At 39.2% G+C, this 24139-nt stretch overlaps 1 protein-coding gene across 2 annotated transcripts; it reads right to left on the bottom strand.

Moving 5' to 3' along the window:
• Nucleotides 1-93: 93 nt before the first annotated feature.
• EXOC3 (exocyst complex component 3) lies at nt 94-23655 on the bottom strand. 2 transcript variants are annotated; one of them, XM_032181610.1, is made up of 13 exons: nt 23598-23655; nt 21071-21255; nt 16741-16960; nt 14618-15299; nt 10736-10853; nt 9563-9688; nt 8091-8191; nt 7148-7258; nt 6280-6430; nt 4932-5054; nt 2348-2509; nt 1342-1469; nt 94-898 (listed from the first exon to the last, which is right to left on the bottom strand). In XM_032181610.1, the coding sequence occupies exons 2-13, from the start codon at nt 21212-21214 to the stop codon at nt 727-729; spliced, it is 2238 nt and encodes a 745-aa protein (XP_032037501.1). In that variant the 5' UTR covers nt 21215-21255; nt 23598-23655; the 3' UTR covers nt 94-726. The 2 variants fall into 2 exon arrangements, with proteins under 2 accessions (XP_032037501.1, XP_032037502.1); XM_032181611.1 differs by lacking the exon at nt 23598-23655 and adding an exon at nt 22531-22661.
• Between the last annotated feature and the right edge of the window lie 484 nt (nt 23656-24139).

The raw sequence follows: 24139 nt of genomic DNA, 5'->3' as shown, positions 1-24139 counted from the left end.
TGCCAAAAAAAACAGCCACTGCCACCTTTATTCACCCCTCAAACAAAACAAACCCCAAACCCTGACTCTGCACAGCCGTAACGAACACAGAGCAACGGTTCAACATTTTATTGAAATATTGAAATTTTATGTGCTATTTTTAGTGAATCCACGACAAAAAGTTTTTGTACCTCAAGTGGCCTGTGTAGCTATTTATTTATTCACCCTATAAGCAAACTCTTCAGTCCTTTTGTCAGGGAGCTGATTCCATAATTAAGCTTTCTGCAATAAACTATTTTACACCAAAGTAAGTACATACACAAAGTATAACGTGAAAGGAAATTGAGGAAGTTAATATACACCCAATGCAGTGCCATATAAAGATAGTTCCAAGAGTGAGCTTAGGTGCTGTAAGCAAGGTGTGTTGGGCTCTCCAGCACTAAGGCACTATCTTTAGATGGCATTACAAACATACTCCACAAGAAAAGTGTACTTGCTGACAACAAAAACAGCTGAAACAAATGAGTCAGTGAAGAACCCTCTGGTCAACAGAAGCTGCATTCTATAACCTTTATAATCAGATTTCTGAGAGAAGACCTCCCCACATCCAAGTCTTTAGAAAGAAAGATCCCCAGCAAGTATCAGCGTGGATTGAACTGTACTCGAAAAAGCACTACCAAATTTGCCCTCAAATATTTCACACCCGTTGATCCAAGACCTGCAATGACACCTAAACAGAGTTGTCAATTACTTCAGAAGTTTTGGCACAGTGAGAGTAGGAACTGTAATTTCTTTAAAAATTGGCACATAGTTCGGATTGGGTTGGCTTGGACCTTGATCCAAAGTCTCAATGATAGTCTGCTTCATGTCTCTGCTGGCATCTCCCCTCACTGTCAGCAAGGCTGCAATATGGTCATCCCTGACAAAGAAAAAAAGATAAAAGCTGGCATTAGTTTTTGCAGAAGTAAGATTTTGTCACAAATATCACAGTTCACAATCCTATCAAGCAGTTTCAGTGAAGACTTCTAATACTTGATCAGATCTTTAGTCACCAACAACTGGCTTTTCCAGCTTAATAAAGCAATATTTTGGCTGCTCTTAGGGCTCTAAGATGCATTTTGTCCTCACAAAACACAGAATGGAAGTATTATCATTATTCCTTTGCTGTCTCAGTGAGTACTTAAATACACATACCTCCTAGTCCAAGACATGTATGTTCTCTATTAGCATTGATTTTTAAAATTGGCTATATTCTAAAATATGAATAACACATATTATACATTTTTTTCAACTTATTCCAAGGCTACAAAGAAAGTATGACATTATCCATCTATGTTTGATTTTGAAGGCAAAGAGAAGTACCTGATATCTGGGTATTTACTGACTAAAGTTGAAACTTCCAAATAGAGCAGTGAAGGATCAGTTAGTTTGATAACCTCTGCAATAGCTTCAATGATATCACAAAGTCCTTCAGTGTCCTCTCCAGATCCCTACAAGATGAAAAGCAACAAACAACAAAATAACTAAAACAAAAGCAACCCCCCAATAGCTATAAACAATCATTATGATTTTGTCTGTCAATGATGTTCATTTCTCTAAACAGCTGGCATTAAGGCAGATTTTTGAAGGCAGGCGTTAAGAAATCAAAATATTTACAAATCATCACATTTAGCCTCTTCTATTTCACTGTTCTTCCTTGTCCAGAGATCTACCCCTAAAATATCAGTTAAAAAAAAAAAGCCCCCTAGTTTTTTAGGCTTTATCCTTCTGTGCACTCTTCCTACATTTTTATCATCTGTTGGCTCTAAGATTTCCTCCAGATTCCCACTCCTTCTGCAGTTAAGATTCAATATTAATTTTAGGCATATCTTTTAAGTTGTTTCTCAATCCCCTTTTTTCCTTTTTCTATTTCTCCTGCCCTTTAGATGGGGTCAACATACTTGTCTTGCTGATTCTAAACAAAGCACACTGCATGCTGCTTAGGTAATTAATAATTATCTGCTTGATGTAGTATCTGCCTTTCCTCCAGACAGGAAAAACAAGGCTCAATTCTATTTTCTTACCAGACAACTGCTTCGCTCTTTCACTTACTCAGAACTCAGGATACCCGCCTCTGCGAGGCCATTCAGATATTGCAGCTGCAAAGAGCTGTTTAAATACACCGAAGCCGAAACCGGTGCTCGGGAACTTTAGCAGCAGTCCTGTGTTTGTTCAGAAACTCCGTCCACGCCCTCAGCTGGCACTCTTGGTATTCACTAGTCACCCATGTTAGACACATGGAGATCTAACTTTAGCTGTTTTCCCCAAGCACTAAATGCCTGTGCTTCAAATCATCAGGTTAACAGCATTACTCAAATCAAATACTTACAGCTGCAAGCTTCTTAAACAGAAATCTGAACTGTTCTGCTTCTTTGATCATTTTTTCTGCACCCTCCTTTCTCTCTTCTGCATTCTTGAAAGATATACGTTTTAACATGATTGCTCTGATGTATTCCACAACCACTCTTCGATGGGCCTCAACAGTCATTGTCTGAAAGAAAAAGGTGGTGGTTTATGCAAGTGATACCTGCAAACGTACCTTTTTTTTTTTTTTTTTTTTTAGTTTTTGATTAGGCTTTGAAACACTTACTTGTACTTTATCACCAGTATACAGTTTTTGCTAATACTATACACTTTGAATGTCTTTAGATTTTCATGATGCTAACAAGTGAAAATCTGTACTTCTTTTATTGAAAAGGATGTGCCAATTAACAGAAAGAAAAAAAAAATAAAACCAAAGTATCTGAATTATTTTAGGGGAGCATGGGCGTATCTAAAGATAGAGAAACAAATACGAAATGACTGGATGAACAGTCATAAAACAGATTGTGCTTGGCCTTACAGCATAGCTTTCTGACAAGGAATGAACCGCCACTACAGAGGCTTTTGCCAGACAACTCCAATACCCTGCATAAAGCACTGTGTATCTGACCTACATTACTTGTGCTCTGGGGTCAAGTTTGGTAGGAAGTCAGGAGAAGGTGGACTCAGAATCTGCAGGCCATACCAATCACTTTCTCAGATCTTCCTTTAATTGCTTTGCTGTTCTCAACATGTCTTTTTATAGCAAATAGCTATACTGGTGACTAAGAGAAGCATCTGGTACTGGTGTAAGGCTGATGCCGAGGTTTGGAACTAAACCAAAAAAAAAAAGCCAAAACACTATCGGCTTCTCATCAACTGTAATTTGAGTGCTTAAATCCCACTTTTTTTTTTTTTTTTAAAGTGATCATAGTGGGAAAAGTTACTTATGATTAAGAAGCCCAGTAGCAGGTAGCCACAAACTTTTACACCTTATTTTTAGTAGCATATAACGCGCTTTAGATTCAATCAGTATCTGCTTTCAGTCGTAGTCAACATTTTGGAGAAAAGTTTCAGAGAGGAAAAAACAAAAAGCAACAACAGACTGCTTTGTATTGGAAGCCACGGCCTCACCTAGGACATAGAAAAAGTGATTTCAAGTCCTACTCTTGAAACCATGCGAAAATACCATAAAGGTGTACCTTACTCAAGTTTACTGCTTGTACAGGGCGGAATTCTCTTGTATTTGAGGAATTTATGCCAATTATACAGAGGAAAATTAACACCACCGAACATACTTTAGGAGACTGCTATTCCACTGAAAAAGTGTGGAACAACTCTACACACATACACAAAAAAAAGAACACTCAGGAAGTGTGATAGGGCATTCTCTTCTCACCTGATGAGAACAACAAAGCAGAATGAACATAAAATCCCGATCTTCCCTGTTACAAAAGGCCATGTTACCCACTGGGCTATACTCTCCTCAGGTGTTCTGTTTGTATGGCCTTTAAAAATTGTATCTTCAGAACATGATTAACCAATAATATTTTAAAACCAGAAGAAAAGGCTACCCAATGCTGGGGGAACACAAGCATACCCCACCCAGTGCTAGAATATATGGTGTCTTGTGTGGGAAACTTTTTTGTGCTGAGATACAATGGAAGAACAGGTGTGATAAATGCTAAAAGACATTTGTCATTATCTTCTCATAAGGTGGCAATAAGTGCTACATGATGAAACACACGTGATCTCTGAGACTGGTATTAATAACTGAAGAAACCCATGTCAAGCTCTGTTACCTCACAGCAACAAAACGGTCTGGGGAAAGAAAACTGTTTTATGGATCCATGTTGAGACTGTATCTTAAAAGCACTCCTAAGAGTTTCTTCAAAGACTTAATGTAAATCCTGATCTTGCTGACTTCAAATATTTCCTAAATCTTTGGGAATCATTTAAGACATGCTATATTAACTGTACACAAGTTTACTTAATAAAGGAGATAACTAAGTAGAATATCACTAAAAGACTAAAGGATAGTAGAAAAATCCACAGATCCCTTGACAAACCACAGGAAAAAAAAAAAAAAAAAAAAAAAAAAAAAAACCACTAATCCAGGACATTATGCTGCAGTAACAGCATTTTAAACATGTTACACATTTGTTAAAATTTATGTTGCCAATTTAGCTCTGCCTTATTGCACATATTAAAACTAGAAATTACAGACTGTGCAGTTATAAAAAATAATTACAGGCCAGCAGTGCTAGTTTCTGAACAGTTAATTTTTTCTGTCTACAGACATCTGACATGAGCTCAAAAAATACACGCTGGTAAGAATACTATCTAGTAATATGCCAATGAGTTTTCTGGTATAAATCCTGTAACTCTGATCTCTCTCTGAAAATTTTACGTGACTGAATGAAATAGATGACCAATGCTAGATTCAGACTTCTGTAATACGATAATGAACATTTTTTTTTTTCCCAGTGATGAATCAATTCATAATTCCAATTTGTGTTCCAGTTCTATATTCCATACAGTGTTCATAAATTAAAAACCAACAGGGCGTTCAGAGTATACTAGCAAAGTACCATGGAATATTTTGCACCTACCTTTTTATAAGGCTTTTTTATTTTTGCAAAGTCATTGAAATAATCCTCTACAGTGACACAAATAGTCCCCACAGCATTAGACCCCATCAACCACTTCTTTGTCATCAGCTCATTGAGATGGGTCTGAGAAAATAACAATTGTAATTGATGAGAACAGATCCTTGACATTTTTAATCACATCCATGCAATTTTAAAAAACGTAGCAGACAATTTTAAGTGTTATGTATCTTTGAATTATTATTCCTTCAGCAGGAATAAATAGCAGAAAAATGATGTGATAAGGTTGTCAGAATGATGGCTGCCATAGAGTGTGCTACCTCAAAGCAAGTGAGCTAACCTCAGCATGTTTCATATGAGTTTTCCAAAATCCTTTAGGATGTTTTCTATTTAAACTTCTATGCTGAATAAAATAAGATGCAAGAACAAAATTGGCTTAAGAGCTGACAATTCTGATTTTAAATAAGGCACCCTTAAACTGCTGCAATAGTGAAATTTTGTGCTTGTTCTCTTGAACTACTACTGGGAAGTCAGTTGTTCCTCTCTGATGGTGTCACAAACTTCTTGTGTTTATACCAAACCTGGTGGCCTACACGCCTTAAGCCTTTCCCAGAACCGCACAAATGTAACTCCAGTATTCTCAGCATCTACATACTAGCTTTGTTATCCCCAGTGGAAAAATCTTTGTTTTAAAGCACTGTATAAATGCTAATAGTGACATGAAGACTGAGGTTAAATAATTTCAAAGAATGGTCATTGGAATAGAGTGTCTCCTCATAATCAATTTACATAGTTAAAAATGAAATAAAGGTTCCTCCCCATACTCCCAATTTCTTCTTTTTAACTATAAAAAGTTACTTCCCCCCCGACTTTTTTTTTCCCTTATTCTGTATAAGAAGGCAGAATTCCTAAACAGGAAAATGTACCAGTCAGAAATCACCAACCTTTACAGTCAATTAAACAATGTTATTTTTTTTCCTTATTAAACTCATACAAAGATAATTTATCAGAAGTTTCTCAAATAGTTATTAAAACATGGCTATGCAAATATAACTCTAAGTAAAACCTACTAAAAAAATATTCACTATTACTAAACACCTGTCTGAAATCATCTTATGAAATGTAACTAAAACTCCTTTCAGTCTTCTATACTCAAGCCAAAAAATGAAGAATTACCAAAGTTCCTTGGCATTCTGCTAGCACACCAACCACATAAAATATGTTTAGCAATCAAGAGGCTTCAAAGCTAGTTCATTCCTGAATTATTTTCCCTATAAAGTAACACTCTCTGTTGTTTTTGCTGCTTTTTTTGTTTTGTTGTTGATTTATTTTTGAGGAAAAAAGTTCCAACCTCTAAATCCATGAAGACTTCATCTAGCAGGCTAGAGCATCCTTCTTTGGCAATGATGTCTAAAATCGCATCCATGCTTGCATGACTGCTTGACAATGTGTCCTCCAGTTCAACTTTCAAGTATTTCCTTTTCAGACTGATAATAGATTCTCTGTGACAAATAACAAGGCCTTTCATCATCCACTGAAGAAGATGCACAATTGCATTGCTACTAAATTTTCTGAGTACATGCACAGAAATAGACACACTAGTCTTATTTTTGCAAGGGACAGTAATGTTTGCTGCTTGCTTTGGAAACCTTAGCCAGCTTCGGTATGATTTTCCAGTGATCACACTAAACTTGTTGTATGTTGGTGAAAAAGCCCTACTGCTGATGGTAGACTTCAGAACGGCAGCAGAGAAAGATCAATGTGAGTTTGGATTACTAAAATCTGAAACCTATTAAAGATTTCTCTTGTTTTGAAACATGAGCAATGAGGATTTCCTTCTCCTGTTCTAATATTCTGAATAAAGCAAACTATACCCTTAGTCTCCTCCATTTAAGTCCACCTTGATCACACTGCTTGAAGGTGAACTGTAAGAGCATAACTGTAAGATAAGATGGCAGGTCCCAGACAAATTGAAGCAAATTTCTGAAATTCTGAGAGCTAAGTGGATTTTCATAGGTGAGGGATAACAGTTTACCTTGCCAACAAAACCATGCAACACCACCTGCGCTTCCTAAAACATATTTAAACCTATTGTTTTTGTTTAGTCAGCTGAACTATCTTAACCAAAACCCTTTTTGTATACAAACTAAGAGAAAGTCCTGGGGACACGTAGTACTATATTTATTTTTCCACAATCCAGCAAGAAAATGCAGACTTACTTAAAAGTTTGACAGTTGTTGATGACTGCAATCATGTATTGAACATAGCATTGTGGGTACTGACGATTTTTAAGATGTTCTTCTTTATATAACTGTGCTTCATCTTTGTACCTGCAACATACACAAGGAATGTCATAAACCACACAGAAATCTTTAACAATTAAGTACACATTGTAGGACTGTAAGGGCCTGACGGGTATTCAGAAGTATTTTATAAAGGGGTGATTGGTGACAGCCAACGTACCTTCACTAAGGGCGGATCAGGCCTGAAAAATCTTGTGGCCTTCTATGACGGGGTTACAGCTTCGGTGGGTAGGGGAAGAGGGGAAGAGCAACTGACATCATCTACATGGACATGTGCAAAGCATTTGACACTGGCCCCCAGGATATCCTCATCTCTAAATTGGTGAGATTTGACAGATGGACCACTCAGTGGGTAATGAATTGGCTGCATGGTCACACTCAAGGCCAGGCTGGAAGAGGCTTTGGGCAGCCTGGTCTGGTGGGAGGTGTCCCTGCCCATGGCTGGGGGTTGGAGCTGGGTGGACCTTTAAGGTCCCTTCCAACCCAAACCAGTCTGTGATTCTATAACAAATGGCTTGTGGCTCACATGATGTTTGATGTCCCTGTTCTGGGTGGAATACAACCACAGAGGGACTTTCTCTCTCTTTCTTACAAGAAACGATTACCAATTTGAAATATAAGAAGAGGAAGTGACTCCAAAAATGAGAGCCATTTGCAAAGAAGAACTGAAAGTTTTAGTCACCAGCACAAAATAAGTTCTTTGAGGAAAGAAGGAAGAATGCAAAACTAAAAGAAAAAGAAAGCAAAAGAAAGAAAAGCTTGTCTGGCATGTCAAGAGAAAGAAATGAAGAAACATCCACAGGAAAAGCAAAGAGCAAAGAAGCAGAATAAAGTGATTATATTTTAAAAACAATTTTACCTGGTTAGAAATGAATTCATTTGTTGAAGACATAGAAGGAGTACCTTTGTTTTCAAATCTTCGCTTATTTGTGCGGCTACCTGAAGATTCTGCTCAAACATCTACATAAAAAGAAAAAAAGTTTAGTTGTCAACACGAGTCTATCTCAGTGGTAAATAAAAACAGTCACTATCACCAACTCTACATATGCTTTTTTAAATAATAGAAAAAAAACCACCAAGCCCAGGCAATTACTGCTGCTGACTAAAACAATATCTCTCCATCAGTGAAATTAATAAAATCTTGACAAACATTAGCGTATGCTACAGCTTTGTTCTGATACTGAAAACAGAGGTGTTCTTTATTCAGAAAAGAAAAAAAGGATGTGCTTGATATTTCTAGTTCAGTAGGAATTTGGTTTTTACTGGATCTGAGTTCTTGGGTCAGCTTCTGCAGCTAGTAATAAATAACCTTGTAACTACAGCTCCATTTCTTTCCCCTATATACACATCCCACAAGACCAGGTTGCTCAATGCCCCATCCAGCCTGGCTTTGAGATACATTTGGAAGATTCACAATTACATAAATCTCAACATTGCACCCTTGACCTTGGTATGTAACATCACAGCTGATCAGCCACAAGTTTTCTTTGACATCACACACTTTCTGAAAAAGATTACCTGATGTCAACATTGGTGCTAATATAAATGTGAAAGAACGTGGCAAAAATCCAGGTCTAGAACCAGGAAGTATATTTCTTGGGAAACAAATGCAAGAAGAGCTCATCTTTATTTCACTGAAGGTGACTAATGTCATATTTGTAAACAGAAACCAGGAAACTAGCATAAACAACTGATTTTTTTTGGTTGATAATGATCAGTTTAAAAACATTCCCACCAGAGTGGTGCAGTTCTGTTTTGTGTGAGTTTTTAAGGTCTTAGATCTAATGTTAACTTTTCTGTTTTGAAGACCACCAACAATTTGGACAGGCATTAATGTTAACTGAAGTAGTGTTTAAACAGCAGCATTTTTAATCTTTAACAGAACTTATCTTTTCAGTATTAAGGTGTTTGTACAACTAATAATTTATAGGAACAAACACATGCTTAACCGCCTCAATGCCATATTAACAAGTGATATTCCAATAACTTAAAAATATTTCATACGGTAGATTTCTATTACAAATTTGCACAAAGGGAGCTAAATAGAAACAGTTAACCAAATACACGTATCAGCTAAATAGGCTGGGCAAAATAGGTTCCTAATTTAGATTAATAAAAAGAACTACGCCTCTAAGTATTTAAATGAAAAAGACAAACACTTCAAAAGAAAAAGCCCTCCACCTAACAACTCTACAGGAAAAAAGCCTGCACTTCAATAGGCTTAAAAACAATGGCATTCCAAACAGTTTGGCTTTCTGCTCCCTGCCTCCACCCCAAATCCATGTTCTACTTCTGCAGTTTTTTTCCTAGAATAACCACGTTCTCTTATACCTGAAAAACAATAGCTGGGAGCGTAGTCTGATAGTACCCATCTTGATCTGCTTCTGGTTCAGTTTCTTTTACCCAGTCTTTTTTGTCTGTCTCCAGTGCTTTCCGTAGCCAGCCGATGATGTTAGACTACATTAAACAAAGCAACCAAGAAAGAGCAAAGATTCTTTAGTCTCACACAACAATAAAAACAAAACATTTCAGTATTTGGAACAGCAGCCATAGCGACAGAGCAGCACGGTAGCAGGTAACAAGATGTGATGGGTATCAAGTCCACATGTTTGCTGCTGCTACAAGTGTTTTAGTAGCTAACACATTCGAGTAGCTGCAAACCTCCCTCCTCTTGGCAGAGCTCGGAGGCTTAGGAGGGATTCCATTGAACAATACAAGAATACAAGCCAGTCCAAAGTTCCACCTACCCCAACATCCAGTCTCAGAGGCAATCAGCACTAAATCATTAAAGAAATATACATCTAAAAGCCTGACAGTCACGTACCAATCCCTTTGCCATGTAGCTGACCAATTTCCAGTGACTTGTTTGTCAAGCAACATGCAGTGTCACCTGTCCTGAGCAAGATGCTGAGCCTGGATGTTTAAGATGCACTTTAAATGGCATCCACAAAAGGCAACTATGCTTGTGCTGGTGACAGGCGTGAAAGGAAAAAGGCTGGCAAACACACCCCATGAAAATCTTGACCATGTTGGAATGATCACATCACTGTCAAATGTTGGCATAATTACTACAGGGACCAAGCAGCATTCTACATCTAGTAGTAGCTTAACTTCTAGCACTGTGAATTCATGTCTATGTATAAACACTTGCATTTCTTTCTTTCTAATAAAATATCACAGAATCACAGAATTGTCTAGGTTGGAAGAGACCTCAAGATCATCAAGTCCAACCTCTAAGCTAACACTAACATGTTAAATATGGCTAATATGATCTGTGAAGCATAATTATACTTTGAAATGTCATGATCTACATCCATAAAAATCATAACAAAACATCATTATAAACAAACCAGTACATCGCACATGAAGATTTATAAAAGGAACGATACCAAGTTCACATTTGCCACACTAGTTTTCTCTAATGCAAGAACAGCTCATTAAGCACAGAGGCACTTGCACAGCTGTCCATCCATATGAAGGTACCTTTGAATTATTATTACTTACAGTAAGTGTTGACATGTACTTGCTGAGAAGCTGATCTACCACATCTTGTGAAATCAAAAGATTCAGAGAATTTACGTCCACTTCAGGAGATAGTTCTGAATTTCCCATCATCTCTGTACTGAGATTAAAAACAAAACACAAGAACACCACAACATTGCAGATCAGTAAAAAAAAAAAGTGAGATGAAATTAAAAACTATACAGCTTTTTTGGTATGATCACTGTAAGGGACAATTTTTCAATATCTATACATTTCTTAATAATGCCAGTAAGTATATTTACAAGGAATGTAAATAAAACTACATAAAAGAAAAAAATAGGATATATAAAAAAAAGCTTTTGCCCAGCATATATGAAGTAAAAAAAGCATTACAGAAATTTTAAATACTTAACCCTTTCATGTATGTTTAACTTACTTTTATGTAGAAGTGATTGCTTCAGACTGAGTAAAAGCCAGCTTGTTCAATCTGCGGGTTCCTAATAGTGAATATCTGAATTTTCAGAGGTGATGACAGACAACTTATACATTCTCTATTTTGGAACGGGAAAGATCAGTTTGAAGTATGAAAAACTGAGCAAAGTTTCTCAAAAGGCTTTCTGTTGTGCTACTTACATCCGTATCAAAACTAAAATGAATTCAAATAAAATCTACCAATGCTTCTTGCATCAGTAGAGGATATACCTAACATAAGAGGAGGAAACCTTACACAGTAAATAAAAAGTGCACATCATTGGCACAGTATTGTAACAGAACTATTAGCTGTACTTGCAAAGGAGAATTCTTGATTTTATAGGATTAGAGAGAGACTGGAGCAACCCTCAGAAGTATTTCAACAAGGATTATATAAAAATAACACACAGTGATAGTTTTCATCTGGACATTTTAAGATTGTATAATGAGTTGCTTGCATAACTAAAATCAAAGTTATGCCAAAGCATAAAACAGCAAGAACCCTCAATCTTTCGAGCTCAAAAAAACAAAAAACAAAGCAAAACCACAGTCAGAGTTCTATCAACAACTGGTGTAAATCTATTCAGTAGTAATGCTTTCTCACATTCCACTTCTGGTGTGCTTTTCAGAAGGAAGCCAGAAAGTTTACATTTGCAGTAGCAACTATAAAGAACAGTGATTAAAAAAAAAAAAAAAAAAAGTTTTTTCCCCTCTGAAGTGTTTCGTTGGCAAATTCAAATTGTTCTCTGGGGATATGCAGTGAGTCAGCACAGTGGTGCTTCCACATCGTGAAGAACATTGAAGCCCTAAAATCCTACTACAGCTAACCACTAAAAACAAAACAAAAAAATACCCTTGCCTTTGAAACCATAGAAGCTCGTGCAACTGCACACTTTATATTTTTAGTATCACCCTGATGCTGTTGGAAGAGAGACTGAAGGAATTAAAGAGGCTCAAGCTGCTCAGAAACCTCAACTCTGTTCTGCTGCTCTTCACAGAGGGACCACAACTAATAGCGGAACCTGCTCCTGGGTCATTTGGGGGAAAAGTGAGAAGCTGGTTATGGCATTTTGCAATCTGAGAAAGTCTTTCCAACCTCATTGTGCTATCATCATCCCTACTTCACAAGGCCACAGGAAGAGCGAGCTTGATTAGCATCTAATAACAAACACGTTATGAATACAGGCATCAGGATCTTACACAACTTAGATTTTTCCCAAAACACAGAATAGAGTCCTGATGCCAGCCCTGTGTAGATTTAGTAACTGGAGTATTTTTTCCAAGGCTTTCACTGACTTAAACATGAGACAAAAGCATCTAACACAATAAAACTGCATCCCACTAATTAATGGTTATTATTCCACGTGGAAGATCACCTATTTCTTAGCTACGAACAGAATATGGTTCTAAAAACAGCTTCTGAGACATGCTCTGGTAAAGTAGAGCATGATTATTTAAATCCCTGCCTTACAAAAATTGTAAACAGAAGTTTATGAATAGTTTTCTTGTGAATTCATTACATGGAAGAAACCCTGAATGCTTCTCTTTTATTGGTCAATATTTTCTCAGCTGGCTTTGAGATGCGGTTGTAACATACAGGTTTGTATGTCCCCTTTAGTGTTCAACTACATCTACTAAAAATAGAGAAAGATTTGGAACAACAAAAACTATTCTCCCCCCATACAATGTTCCACAGAAGATGACAAGGAATGGAACAGGGATTTTCTATTTGTCACGCAGGGAGAAAGAAGGTTAAACAGGAGTTACAAAGTTTTCATGAAGTCATATGGGCCATTCTCCTACACAGTTTATTATAATCATATCCTTAGAGAGAATTGTTTAATGCACTGTTAAGAGATGTCCAGTAACTGAGACGTGGTAAGCTCTGCAACTGTCCTGCTTGAAGTACTTCAGCTTTCCCACTCACAGGCCTGAGCTGATTCCACCACCCACTACAGATATACAAGAGAGCTAATTGTTACCATCTTGAGAATAATCCCTTGTACTCTAAAAGAACACAATTACTGTGCTGCCCTCTCCTCTTGGGCTTTTCTATTAGAAAAGAGCAAAACTCAAACCCTTGATTTTTTTCCTGAGGCATCTGCTCTAATTTCCATCACATGTGATAGGCAAGAAGGCATCCTCAGATACCTTGTACCATACCTACTCCTCTATTTCACTTCCTTTCCCAGATTCTGCCATCAGGACCTATGAGCCACATCACTTGCTTTTGCAGGAATGTTCCCTTTTAGATTTATTTGCTTGGTAAATAACTACACCTCTTTGTCCTTCCTACTGAAGAACACAGGAGTTATTGCTATTAAGTTAGACAATTCGAAGTTATTTGCTCTACTTTCTGGGGAAAGGGCAGAAGGGTAATTTTAAGACCAAAACCAGTCAGCCCAGGCCATAAATGAAGAACCTGGGAGCAGGATTTCTGCCCAGACCATGCCCCCATAGGGGGAGGAAGTCCAATATATCTGATTTTTCATTCATTTTTGAGTTACTCCTCTGACCAAAGGACTTAGCTCCTTTATCTTGTTCCATCTGTTGAAATAGGGAGATGGAACAACTGAAGACAGCAACAACACACATGCTGCAGCCTCTGGGTCAACGCCAACTATTAAGGGCAGGATTACAGTTAAGAAGCACAGAAAAGCTAGCATTACTTTTTCCCAAATAAATCAGTTGCCCTAGTTGCCTAGTAACTTTGTGTCAGCAAAAATTAAACAGTTGCCATTTGAGCTCTTTCTACCTGGAAAAGGATAAAAGGAACCGAGTGCTTAAGTTACCCCAACAAATCACACCACTCAAAACAAGAGTGGAACAGTATCACCAGAGACAACCTACGGGCAGAAACTCTTTTAAGTAAACAGACTGGCTCATGGTTCCGAGGTAAAACCCAGAGGAAGTTACTATATTCTTTCCATTTAACAGTCATGAAGCAACACTTAAACAGTCCCAACCTCTGCAAAGGAGAACAATAGAAAGTTAATAACCACACCACTTCACTGGGGCTGTGGCCAGCAACAAATGCTTTGCTTCACCTTCATGAGCTCCTAGCCTCCTCTGTTCTTCCCAATACCTCAACAAATTGGTGCGCACACACTTTTTTAGGCTGTCACTAGCTTCAAGTAGGTCTGTAATTGCATTAAAACCTCGAGCTAACGAAGGAACTCAAGACCACGTATTAGAAAATCCAAATAAAGTTTGAAGGAGCAATTTCCAGAAAGCAAAAGGCATCAATAAATATCAACATATCAATTTACTTACTATTATTTCTCTTTTTTTTTTTTTTCCCTAAATGGTTTTATCTTCTTCCCTTCTTCATTTTTTATTCCATTAATATACATACAATTATTAGGATGCAGCCTGTATTTTGTATTCTTACTCTCTGCTTCTGTTAATGGGTTAAGATAAATGGGACCTTACCTTTTGTAAGTATTTAAAACCCAAGTCAGAAGGCTAACAATCTCATTTGCCTCCAGATCCTCTGCAGCAAGCTCTTGCATGCGGGTAGACAAAGCCTGATGGTACATGTTTAGCAATCTTTTGAAAATGTCATAATGTGGGGGAAAACATTGATCCAGTAGGGTTTTAGCCACTAGCAGGTCATCAAGGACGTATTTACGTATGATTTCCAGATGGCGCACGAGCCACATTTTGTCAGATTCTCTAGTATCTGCCTGCGTGCCTTCAATTCGTGTGCTCACAGTTCTTTCCAAGATGTTGAACATTTTTTCTTTCCATTTCTTTGGTCTGCCAGGAGGTATAAACCCAGTTTGTTTTTTCCGGTCTAGCATACGCCTGTCAATTTTCTCCTCCCTTTCAATTATCCTAACAACAGAAACCAGCAAGGTTGGATCTCGACGGACAGTGACGAGAGACCTCTGAACCACCATCCAAAGCTGCTTGGCCAACTCCTCGGAAAGTTTCTGCATATCCCCAAAGTACGTGTGGATGAGGTTCATGTCATGCGTGTTTTTGCTGTCCATGCGATACTGCTCGTACATCAGGTTATCACGAGAGCACTCCAAATCCATCAGTTTCCGATGAGCTTGCAGAAGTTCCCCTCGCTCAATCAGATCTTGGGTCTCCCTCACTATCTCTGGAACTGAAGCAAATGCAAAAGATAAAAAGAGTATAACAACAAGAGCATAACTGGTTAGTGCTAAAAAATTGATAATCAAAAAAAAAGTTTCACTAAAACAGTTACAAGCAATCATTAATTATGGTGAAAAATAATTTATAATCAAATCTGTTTTACTCAGGGCAAAGTTATTACCAACTATACTGTGTAACAATCTCGAGGGAAACAATTCACACTCAAAGCCTCTCAGGATACCAGAGAAGAAAAGGCTTGTTGTCTCAGTTACACTCACCAGTGTAAAATAAAACAATACTGCCTTCAAAAATTAGTATTGGAGCATACAAAACTTTGTTCTTTGCTAGATGCTACATGTAAGTAGAAACAGAACTCTTTTTCTTTCAGTTACATCCTGTATCCCAGTTTTGTAGTGTAACAGTTAGATGAGCTTTGTACAGAGATTAAACAAACCATCCTGGTACAAGTGAGAAACAACAGTTCTTTACAGGTGCATTTTGAAAAATTGCTATCAGGGCAAAAGGGATAGAAAAAAAAATCTATAAAATGAAAGTGGTATAATTGATTTACTTCCCCCTCTCCCCCCCATTACAGTGGTAAAATTCTTAAAATGACTTGCAAGCAGAAAAGCTCTGGCAAGGAATTCACCCCAACTCATGATGGAATAGCACGTGCACCAAAAAGCCTGAATGGAATGAAAGAGCTAATCCCACTTTTTTATTTATCTTTGTAGTATCCATTATATCATGTTAACCTTATTCAATTTTGCAAACTCTGCTAGTTATGCAGTGTTGCCATGAATGTGCTCTCCACACGGAGTTTCTCTACATATGATACAGCTTCTGTGATTGTACTGCCTGATTCTGAAGCAAGGTCTGTGCACAGTTGAAACTGAACTTAAGGTAGCTCATACGTAGGCTTGTAACATTACTGGAGAATCCTTGAGGTTCTTTAACTGTCGTGTAAGCAAGACTGCTAGGGAATCTTCTGGCTGAAGATCTTGCAGCTTGACATTCTGCAGTTGCTTGCAAAATTATTCACTTCCTAAAATCATTTGGGACTATTTTTACTTAACAGTCTTGCTGTGGGTACCCAGCACACTGGCAACATTTCACTTCTTTCTGAATTTTCTTTCTGTACATGCCACTTACATAGTTCAGTCTTTTACAGTAAATATGTTATTTCTGCTACTGATTGTTAGCAAGAATCTTCTTTGTGACTTCTGTTTGATGACGAGAGGCCAGACTGGAAGTTCTTACAGAGCAATTTAGACTTGATATATTAAATGGTTAAAAGTAACTTTTCTGAACATATCTAGGTGATGCTCCCTTAATTCTTCATTCCCAATGAGGTTTAAAGTTTCCCACATTATTTGCTGACCCTACAGCTCTTAGTACCACTTTGAAATGCTTTCATCATATGATAGATTATATAAAGAACATTAGATTACCTGAAAAGATGTTTTTGAGATTCTCTACAGCAGCTGCCAGTTGGCTATGTTGCACTACAGCATCTTTAACATCCTTGAGGTTTTCAATGGTGTTGATGCTCTGCCTCCAGTCTTTATTGACATCTATCAAAGACTGCTGAATGTCCTTTACATCATTCAGTGCATTGTGCAGTTGACTTAAACCTGTTCGGACTCCATCTAACTGCGACTGGATTGCTGCCTTAAATGTAAACAAAAGACAAAAAAGAACTCTTACATTAATTATTACATATTATAGGTTCTGTATTTTCAACATTTCTCAAAATTTTTACCTAGATATCAGTACCTAACATTTCCTGGAGTTAAAAAAAAAAAAAAAAAAACAAACTTAAAAGGTAACATTACAGCTTACTAGAAACATGTAATGTTTGTGTGAAAGATTGAACACATGCTTTTTAAAAAAAAAAATTTTTTTTGAAGGAGCTAGATACAACTGCTTTACCTACAAAACTGCTACAGGAGCTTATGAATTTAGGAAGACAGACTTACAAAGATCTTAAATCAGAAACATGGTAAGGGAGAACGAGATTTCTTTGTGTTTCCCTTATGAGTTCATTTCAAAGGGGGATATCAGAAGAAAGCTGATGCAGAGTTTTCCCCAGGATGTTTTGCACACACAGATTCACAAAGCATTTTATTAAAGCAATTATGATTTCTGACCTACAACTGAAAAGGTTCTAAAAAAATTATTCTTCACTAAAAAAGTGTCCAAAAAACCCTTCCTGCCTGTGGTGACAGAACCACAGAAAAATTAGAAATAATTCAGCCAAAACAAACAAAAACCCCCAAACCCCTACCAAGCTGAATTAAGCTTTGTCAATGTAAAACAAACAGACCGACAAGCCAACTGCTTGATTACTATGGCATAAAGTGAGCTTTTTGACACAGGTATCTCTTGTGACAGGTAGCACCTGAAACAATGACTCTTCAAACGGGCTGTTAGTCCGGAATGTCATTTCGCAGTGCTGACATGTTACAGAAGGTGCATTATAAAGCATATCTGTGCAAAAGAAATCAGATCACAACTTATTTTCAAAAACATGCAACTAAAATGAGATTAGGCAAATAGAAAATGAAACTGGAAATAACAGACTTCAAAGACAAGCCAAAAGGCAGACTTTGGTGAACGCTCAGTTACTGATCTCAAGAACCTGAAGAAACTTTGTAAAAGAAGCAAGGCAGGGGCAGTTTAGCTAAGCTCTGGAGATTTTTTTTTGCCATACTTCTAAGGTCAAAAAGCCTGAGCAGTCATGGGATTTTTTGTCTGATAGTAGAAGCCAAAGAGGAAATCCTGGTAACTATGAGCAACATTTATTGTGTTTTAAATGTACTCAGAAAGAACCAGAAAAATGCAGTGATTCTTAACCCACAATTTCAAAATATAACATGCAGATTTTACTGATAAAAATGTATTTTCTGTCAAACTTAGAACAATTTAGACGTGGTGAGGCATCTTTATTTTATCTGTCTAGAGAACTGCTGCATTAACAATTATTTCCCCTACAGTAACCGAGATAATTAGGTTACTGAAATACAATTTGGTATTCAGACAAGGGACAACGACACAATCTCCTGAGGCCGTCCATATCTTAAAAAATACATGACCATTAAACATTCAGTACTTCTGACTCAACTTTTCAATTTATTCTGAGGCAAATCTTCCAAGTGTTCAAATTCTTAACTATTTAACTTTTGCAGAAAGTTGATTATGTTAAACAGAAATCATCACTGATCTTGTACGCTAACTCTAGCAGCCAAAGTAATCTCTAACAACAGACATCCACCCAGGTGTCCCGTTTGTCTCTTAATAATCAGTTGGGGATGATGGGGAGTGAGGGATATAGACTTTACCTCCTAGAACGCACATTCACCTTCTATTGGACTGAGCACTTTTTTACAGAACTGGTGCCCTGGCTGCCTGGTCTCCTTGGAGGTCTGTGGTTCAAATTCATAATTGCACAGCAGCTAGGAACCAAAAAGCATGTTTATACTTGGGAAAACTCATGACTTGAGAACTCTCCTAGCACACATATCCACTATTTCTTCAGGGTGAGAAATACTTAACCTCCCCAAAACTTAAGCTCTCCCATTTACTGAATAAGTGTGAAAACAAAGTTGTCTGTCAACACTCCTAACCTCTCACGGTCTGAAATAGAGGCCAGGCAGCTCTTTGCTCACATTTGGACTGCAAAGCACAGAAGGACAAGCCCTCAGTGCGATCTGGTCCTCAGCCATCCCTCATATCAGAGTTCTGCTATCAGTATTTCAAAATACTGCTTCACTAACCAACATCAGCCTCACACACAAAGCTGATGAGTTGTACAAATTTTAAAGCCAGAAAAAAACACAGAAAGGGGATCTAAAAATGCATACAAGTAAATAACTGGGAGAGACAGGAGTAGAATAATCAACTGGAGGAGATGCTGTCTTTTTGTGCTGAACACCATTCCAGACCTCAGCTGCTTCACCTCTAGAAGGGAGGGACAGCTATTACCCTGGCTTTCTACTCTTCCATATGGATCAACTTGGTCATTGCTATTCATGATCAAGAAGAAGAAAACAACAGTGAAAGCATATCTAGTCAGAAGGAACCACCACGTTCACACTAAAAGATGTACCAGGTGTTCATTCACATAAATGAAGCAGCTTAGATTTTTCGACAGTGATTCAACCTGAAAAGCCAGCAATTCCTCCAGACTCTCCAGATCCTGATGACCGTGTCTCTTCATCTTCCACAGTACACATACACAAAATTTAATGCAGAATGAGAGTACTTTTTTGCACCCTCCCCTTATTTCCATCCATTACAGTAATTCTGGTGGGGAAAAACTGTTTTACTATCTATTGCATCACAGCCATCACCTGTTTGAGAAGTGCTTCCTCCATAGACTTGGAATGGGCATTTTTGACCATCTGTAGATGACTGAAGTTAAATCAATATAAGGAAAGTTACAAGGAAACTTTCTGACTACAAAGTGGATTGAGGCATTTACAGAACTCAAAGTTATATTCAGTCATCTACTGGGATGACTGTGCTTATGTGTTATAAATAGACCAAAGTAACTGAACCATTGATCCACTATTAATGGACTCCACTGTATGCCTCCTGCCTTAAATCTGAAAAATCCAAGTCATCAGGAATATTTCTATAATAAAACCAAATAAAAATTCACTTGTAATTTGCTGTTTTTTTCTTGTGAAAGACAACAGTTTCTCTTCTACATCCTGTAGACTTGCACAAAGAGGGATACAAAGTAGTTTTAAGATACACTAACTAATGTTGAAATATAACACTAGACGCAACCTATACCAGCCAGTTTGATCTGGTAAAAAATAAAAATATTCCCAAAGCACCTTTTCTTTGGCTCTACTCCAGTCACTGAATACAGTGGTCAAAAATGACCGCTGAGCACACATGTGCTCACATGTACATGTGTGAAGTGAAGTCTTGTGGAACTGGACCCTGTGACAAGATGACCCATTAACATGCAATGAACCAAGAAACTTTCACTTAAACCAAAGTCTTAAGATGTCTACCTGCCCCCTCCCTCGTTCACTGGAATACACTCTTTGCTTGAAGAGTCTGAAAGCCTTCAATGCCTCTCATGCTCCTTTCAAAGAGTTTTTTTTTTTAATTTTTTAATCCTTAGGTGAATAAATTAGAATTATTTTTTAAGCTGTTTTTCATCTAGAAAGTCTGCTGGCACCCTGAATTTAACTGCTTATATTGAACTTCATGTTTGTTCTTTCTTTACTGCAAATGTAGTTATTGTTATTATGCCAAGAAGGAACACAGGCTATTTTCAGGACTGCGCTGTAGGCAGAAACATTCAAGAAGTTCTGATTTTTCCCCCCTTGACCTTCAGAAAGGACTCTGCCTTTTCTCCTTCATTCACATCACCACACACTATCTACAAGATTTAGCTATCTGCCACAAACCCATATAAAAGTCAGAGACTAAACATATTTTCAGCACTGATCTTGTTTCAGAAGCAATCTTCAGGTTTTATTAAAAGTTCAATATTCAATCATTACAACAAAGGTTTATTGGCTGACAGGCTACAGCAGAAGGTGACTTGGATGTGGACAACCCGTACAAGTTATACGTCATAAGAACATTTGAAATGCTTGCTAATGCAAGCAGTTTTAGGACGCAAAGATTTTGTTTCGTTTTGCACACAGAGTAAAAATTGAAGTCCACGATTTAAAACTATCTGGATGAAAATGTAAAGGGAAAAAAAAAAGGAACACTTTCTGCACGGCGGACCCTGAGATTTATCAAACTTCATACCTTGAGCCGAGCTTCTACTGAAGCCTTCTTACGAGCTTCCCTCCTGCGATACTGCTCCACTTTGTCCAGCTGATCAGGACGCTGAAGCATTCCTGCTACCCTCTGAACAGCTGTCGCAACTGCTTCCCTATCCGTTTCCTCCATTGCTGATTAGGACCTCAAAATGCCTTCATAATTTAACAGCACTGGAAAGAGAAGTAGCATTTTTAGAACGTACGCTTTCATTGGATGGCTCTGCATCATTACAAACTTAACCAGAGAAAAAACTTCAGCTATAAAAATAGTGCAACTTGACAGAAGCGTGATTAGAAAGCATCATAAACAGTAATATTTGGAATTACACAAGGATCACATTTGAAGTCACTTAACTCTGTTTCACTACCTGAAGTGTTCTGTTTAGTGTTTTTGCATGTACCTTGCTCTATGTAGGCATGTATTGAAAAAGAGAAAAAAAAAAAAAAAAAAAAACCAGCAAATTTCCATTTATAAAAGAGATCCTATCTAACCTAGAGTAGGTGTGCCTACTAAAAGGGGAACAAGACGTGCATAAAGCAACCTTGTGACAGGTCCAAGCAAAAATCCTAACTCCACTGAGTTCTAGTTCTGGGGGAGCTTAGAAAACTATAGTCCCCCTGCAATAGCTCAGAGTCGGTACCAACTGAGAGAAATCTAGCTGTGGAGGCTCTAAACCTGAAGACTTGATTATGAAACATTTTCATTTAGACTTCTGATGGAAGATTTTCCCCCCGCTACTCTGTTTTCTACTATTTTCAGTTCTTCTCACAGTACCTGTCCATCTGAGGTACAGGGAAAAATTACTTGAGTATTTCACATATGCCTGCAGTAGAATTTCTAGTGAAGTCAAGACATGCATGCAAATCACCATCAGCTTTTAAGCTGAAAAGGTGAAATTTGCTGGCTATTAAACCAGACCTGTTCACTCAAGATGCTACTGCAAGGCTAAAAGGATGCCAATCAGCAAAGATGCAAGAACACGGCATCCACAGAACTCCAAGGAACGTGTCTGGAATTCCCAACTCCTTCCAAATGGGAAGGAAGATGTTATGTCTGGAGTCTTGGAATCAAACAGAACACTTCCAGGTTCTGGAGTTGTGACCACACAGATTATTCTTTCATTATTCTTTCCACATTATCCCTTTCATGGATTATTAATTCCTTTAATTTCCATGCTATTGTGACTTTATCAATAATTAAAAAGACAGTTATTCCAAAAGATGCTGCTACTTTTTTTTTTTTTTTAAAACTTTTTTACTAAAAGTTACTACAGAAAACGACACTGCAGTAGACAGCTTCGTGGTGAATTACATTATTAACAACTCTGGATACACTGAACAGAGTTATAACAGGTTTAACACACGCAGCCACTGCCCAGGCACACCAAGCAGCCCTCACACAGAAAATGACAGCACCCCAAAACTTCCCACGAGATTTTGTAGCACCTCACTGAGGCAGACAGGCTGCTGCCCAGCCACCAACCGTGCCCACAGGAAGGGCAGACTTCGAGGAACCACACCAGCTTTGCACAGGGGCGGTTACCCCAAACCAGGCGTGCTTTCACAGCGAAACACTGCAGCGAGCAAGCAAAAGAAAGCCCAGCGCTGTCTCGGACAGGCTTCAGCAGCAGGCACACCCCAAGCCCCCCATATATACACCCCAAGCACACTCCACATATTCATCCAAGAGCCTCATAATCAACTCGTAAACACCCCTCCAAGCACCCCCCATGCCCAGACCTCAAACAACCTCCAAACACCCCACTAATGCCCCCAAACATTCCTCCAAGCACCTGAGCAATCCCTAAACACCCCTTCCCCCAAGCACCCCCTGTGCACAGACCTGAAGCATCCCCCAAGTCCCCCATGCACAAACCCCCAAATTCACCACCCTAAACACCCCCTCAAGCATCCCCCATGCACAAACCCCAAGCAGACCCCCAAAAACACCCCAAAAGGACACACCAAGCCCCCCACACACACTGCCCCAACCTTCTCCCCCTAAATACCCCCCAAGCACTCCTCCAAGCACCCCTCAATCAACACCCCCAAGCACCCCCCCAAGACCTCAAGCAACCTCCAAACACCCCCTAAATCCCCCCAAACCCACCCCAAAACACCCCCAACCATTCCTCAGAGCACCCAACCACCCCCCAAACACCCTCCCTAAGCACCCCCCACGCACAGACTCCAAGCACACCCCCCAAAACACACTCCCCCAAATACCCAAGCACACCCCAAACACCCCTCCAAGCACCCCCTGTGCACAGACCCCAAGCACCCTCCACACACCCCTAAACCCCCCAAGCCCACCCCAAAACCCCCCAAACACTCCTCAGAGCCCCCCCTAAACACACACCCCAAGCACCCTACAGACCCCAAATGCCCCTCAAACACCCCCCAAGGACCCTCCAAGCACTCCCCAAGCACCCCTCACGCACAGACCCCAAGCAGACCCCAAACACCCCTCAGCTCCCCTCAACCCCCCCCAACCGTCCCCCCGCAGCCGTTACCGGCCTCCGCCAGGCGCCCCCCTCCGCAGCCCGCCCCCGCCCCTGGGGCCGCGCTGACAGGCGCGCAGCGCGCATGCGCGACGCCGGCCGCGCAGGCGTAGCGGGGGAGGGGGCGGAGGCGGTGGGGAGCGAGGCGCGTGCGCGCTGCGCCGCCGCCACCTGTCGCCGGGGGCGGGAGGCGCGCATGCGCGGCCCCGTGTGGCGCAGCGGCCGGGGTTTGAGGCTGCTGTGGGTAAAGAAAGTCGTCAGGTGTCACCGAAGTCAGTCACGAACACTAAGCACATAAATAAATAAACAAACAAATAAATAAAAACACTGTTTGGGAAAGCCCACAGTCGCTTTTCATCGCTAACACCACCTTCTTCCCCCACCTTCCTCCAGCGCCGTGCTCCTTGCCTGGTGCTCTCCGTGGTTTCTGTAGTAAAACTAAGGAGCATTTTTCTGTAGACTGCAGAGAAGTGGGTTAAGAAACGAGCAGCTCGCCGGCGGCTGCAGGGGGGGACGGGGACGAGCGAGGAGCCTCCTCTGCTGGGTTTGTGTAG

Source organism: Aythya fuligula, chromosome 2, assembly GCF_009819795.1.
Source record: "Aythya fuligula isolate bAytFul2 chromosome 2, bAytFul2.pri, whole genome shotgun sequence".
Taxonomy (NCBI): Eukaryota; Metazoa; Chordata; class Aves; order Anseriformes; family Anatidae; genus Aythya; species Aythya fuligula.
This window is presented reverse-complemented; position numbering and strand designations above follow the sequence as displayed.

Excerpts from the sequence above, each read along its gene's own strand:
- EXOC3 (XM_032181610.1), bottom strand. The coding sequence starts at position 21,214 with ATGGAGGAAACGGATAGGGAAGCAGTTGCGACAGCTGTTCAGAGGGTA. Across the intron at positions 8,192-9,562 it reads TCCCAGCTATTGTTTTTCAG|ATGTTTGAGCAGAATCTTCA; the intron begins GTATAAGAGAAC and ends CTTTTTATGTAG. Across the intron at positions 6,431-7,147 it reads AACAACTGTCAAACTTTTAA|AGAATCTATTATCAGTCTGA; the intron begins GTAAGTCTGCAT and ends TATTTGTCACAG.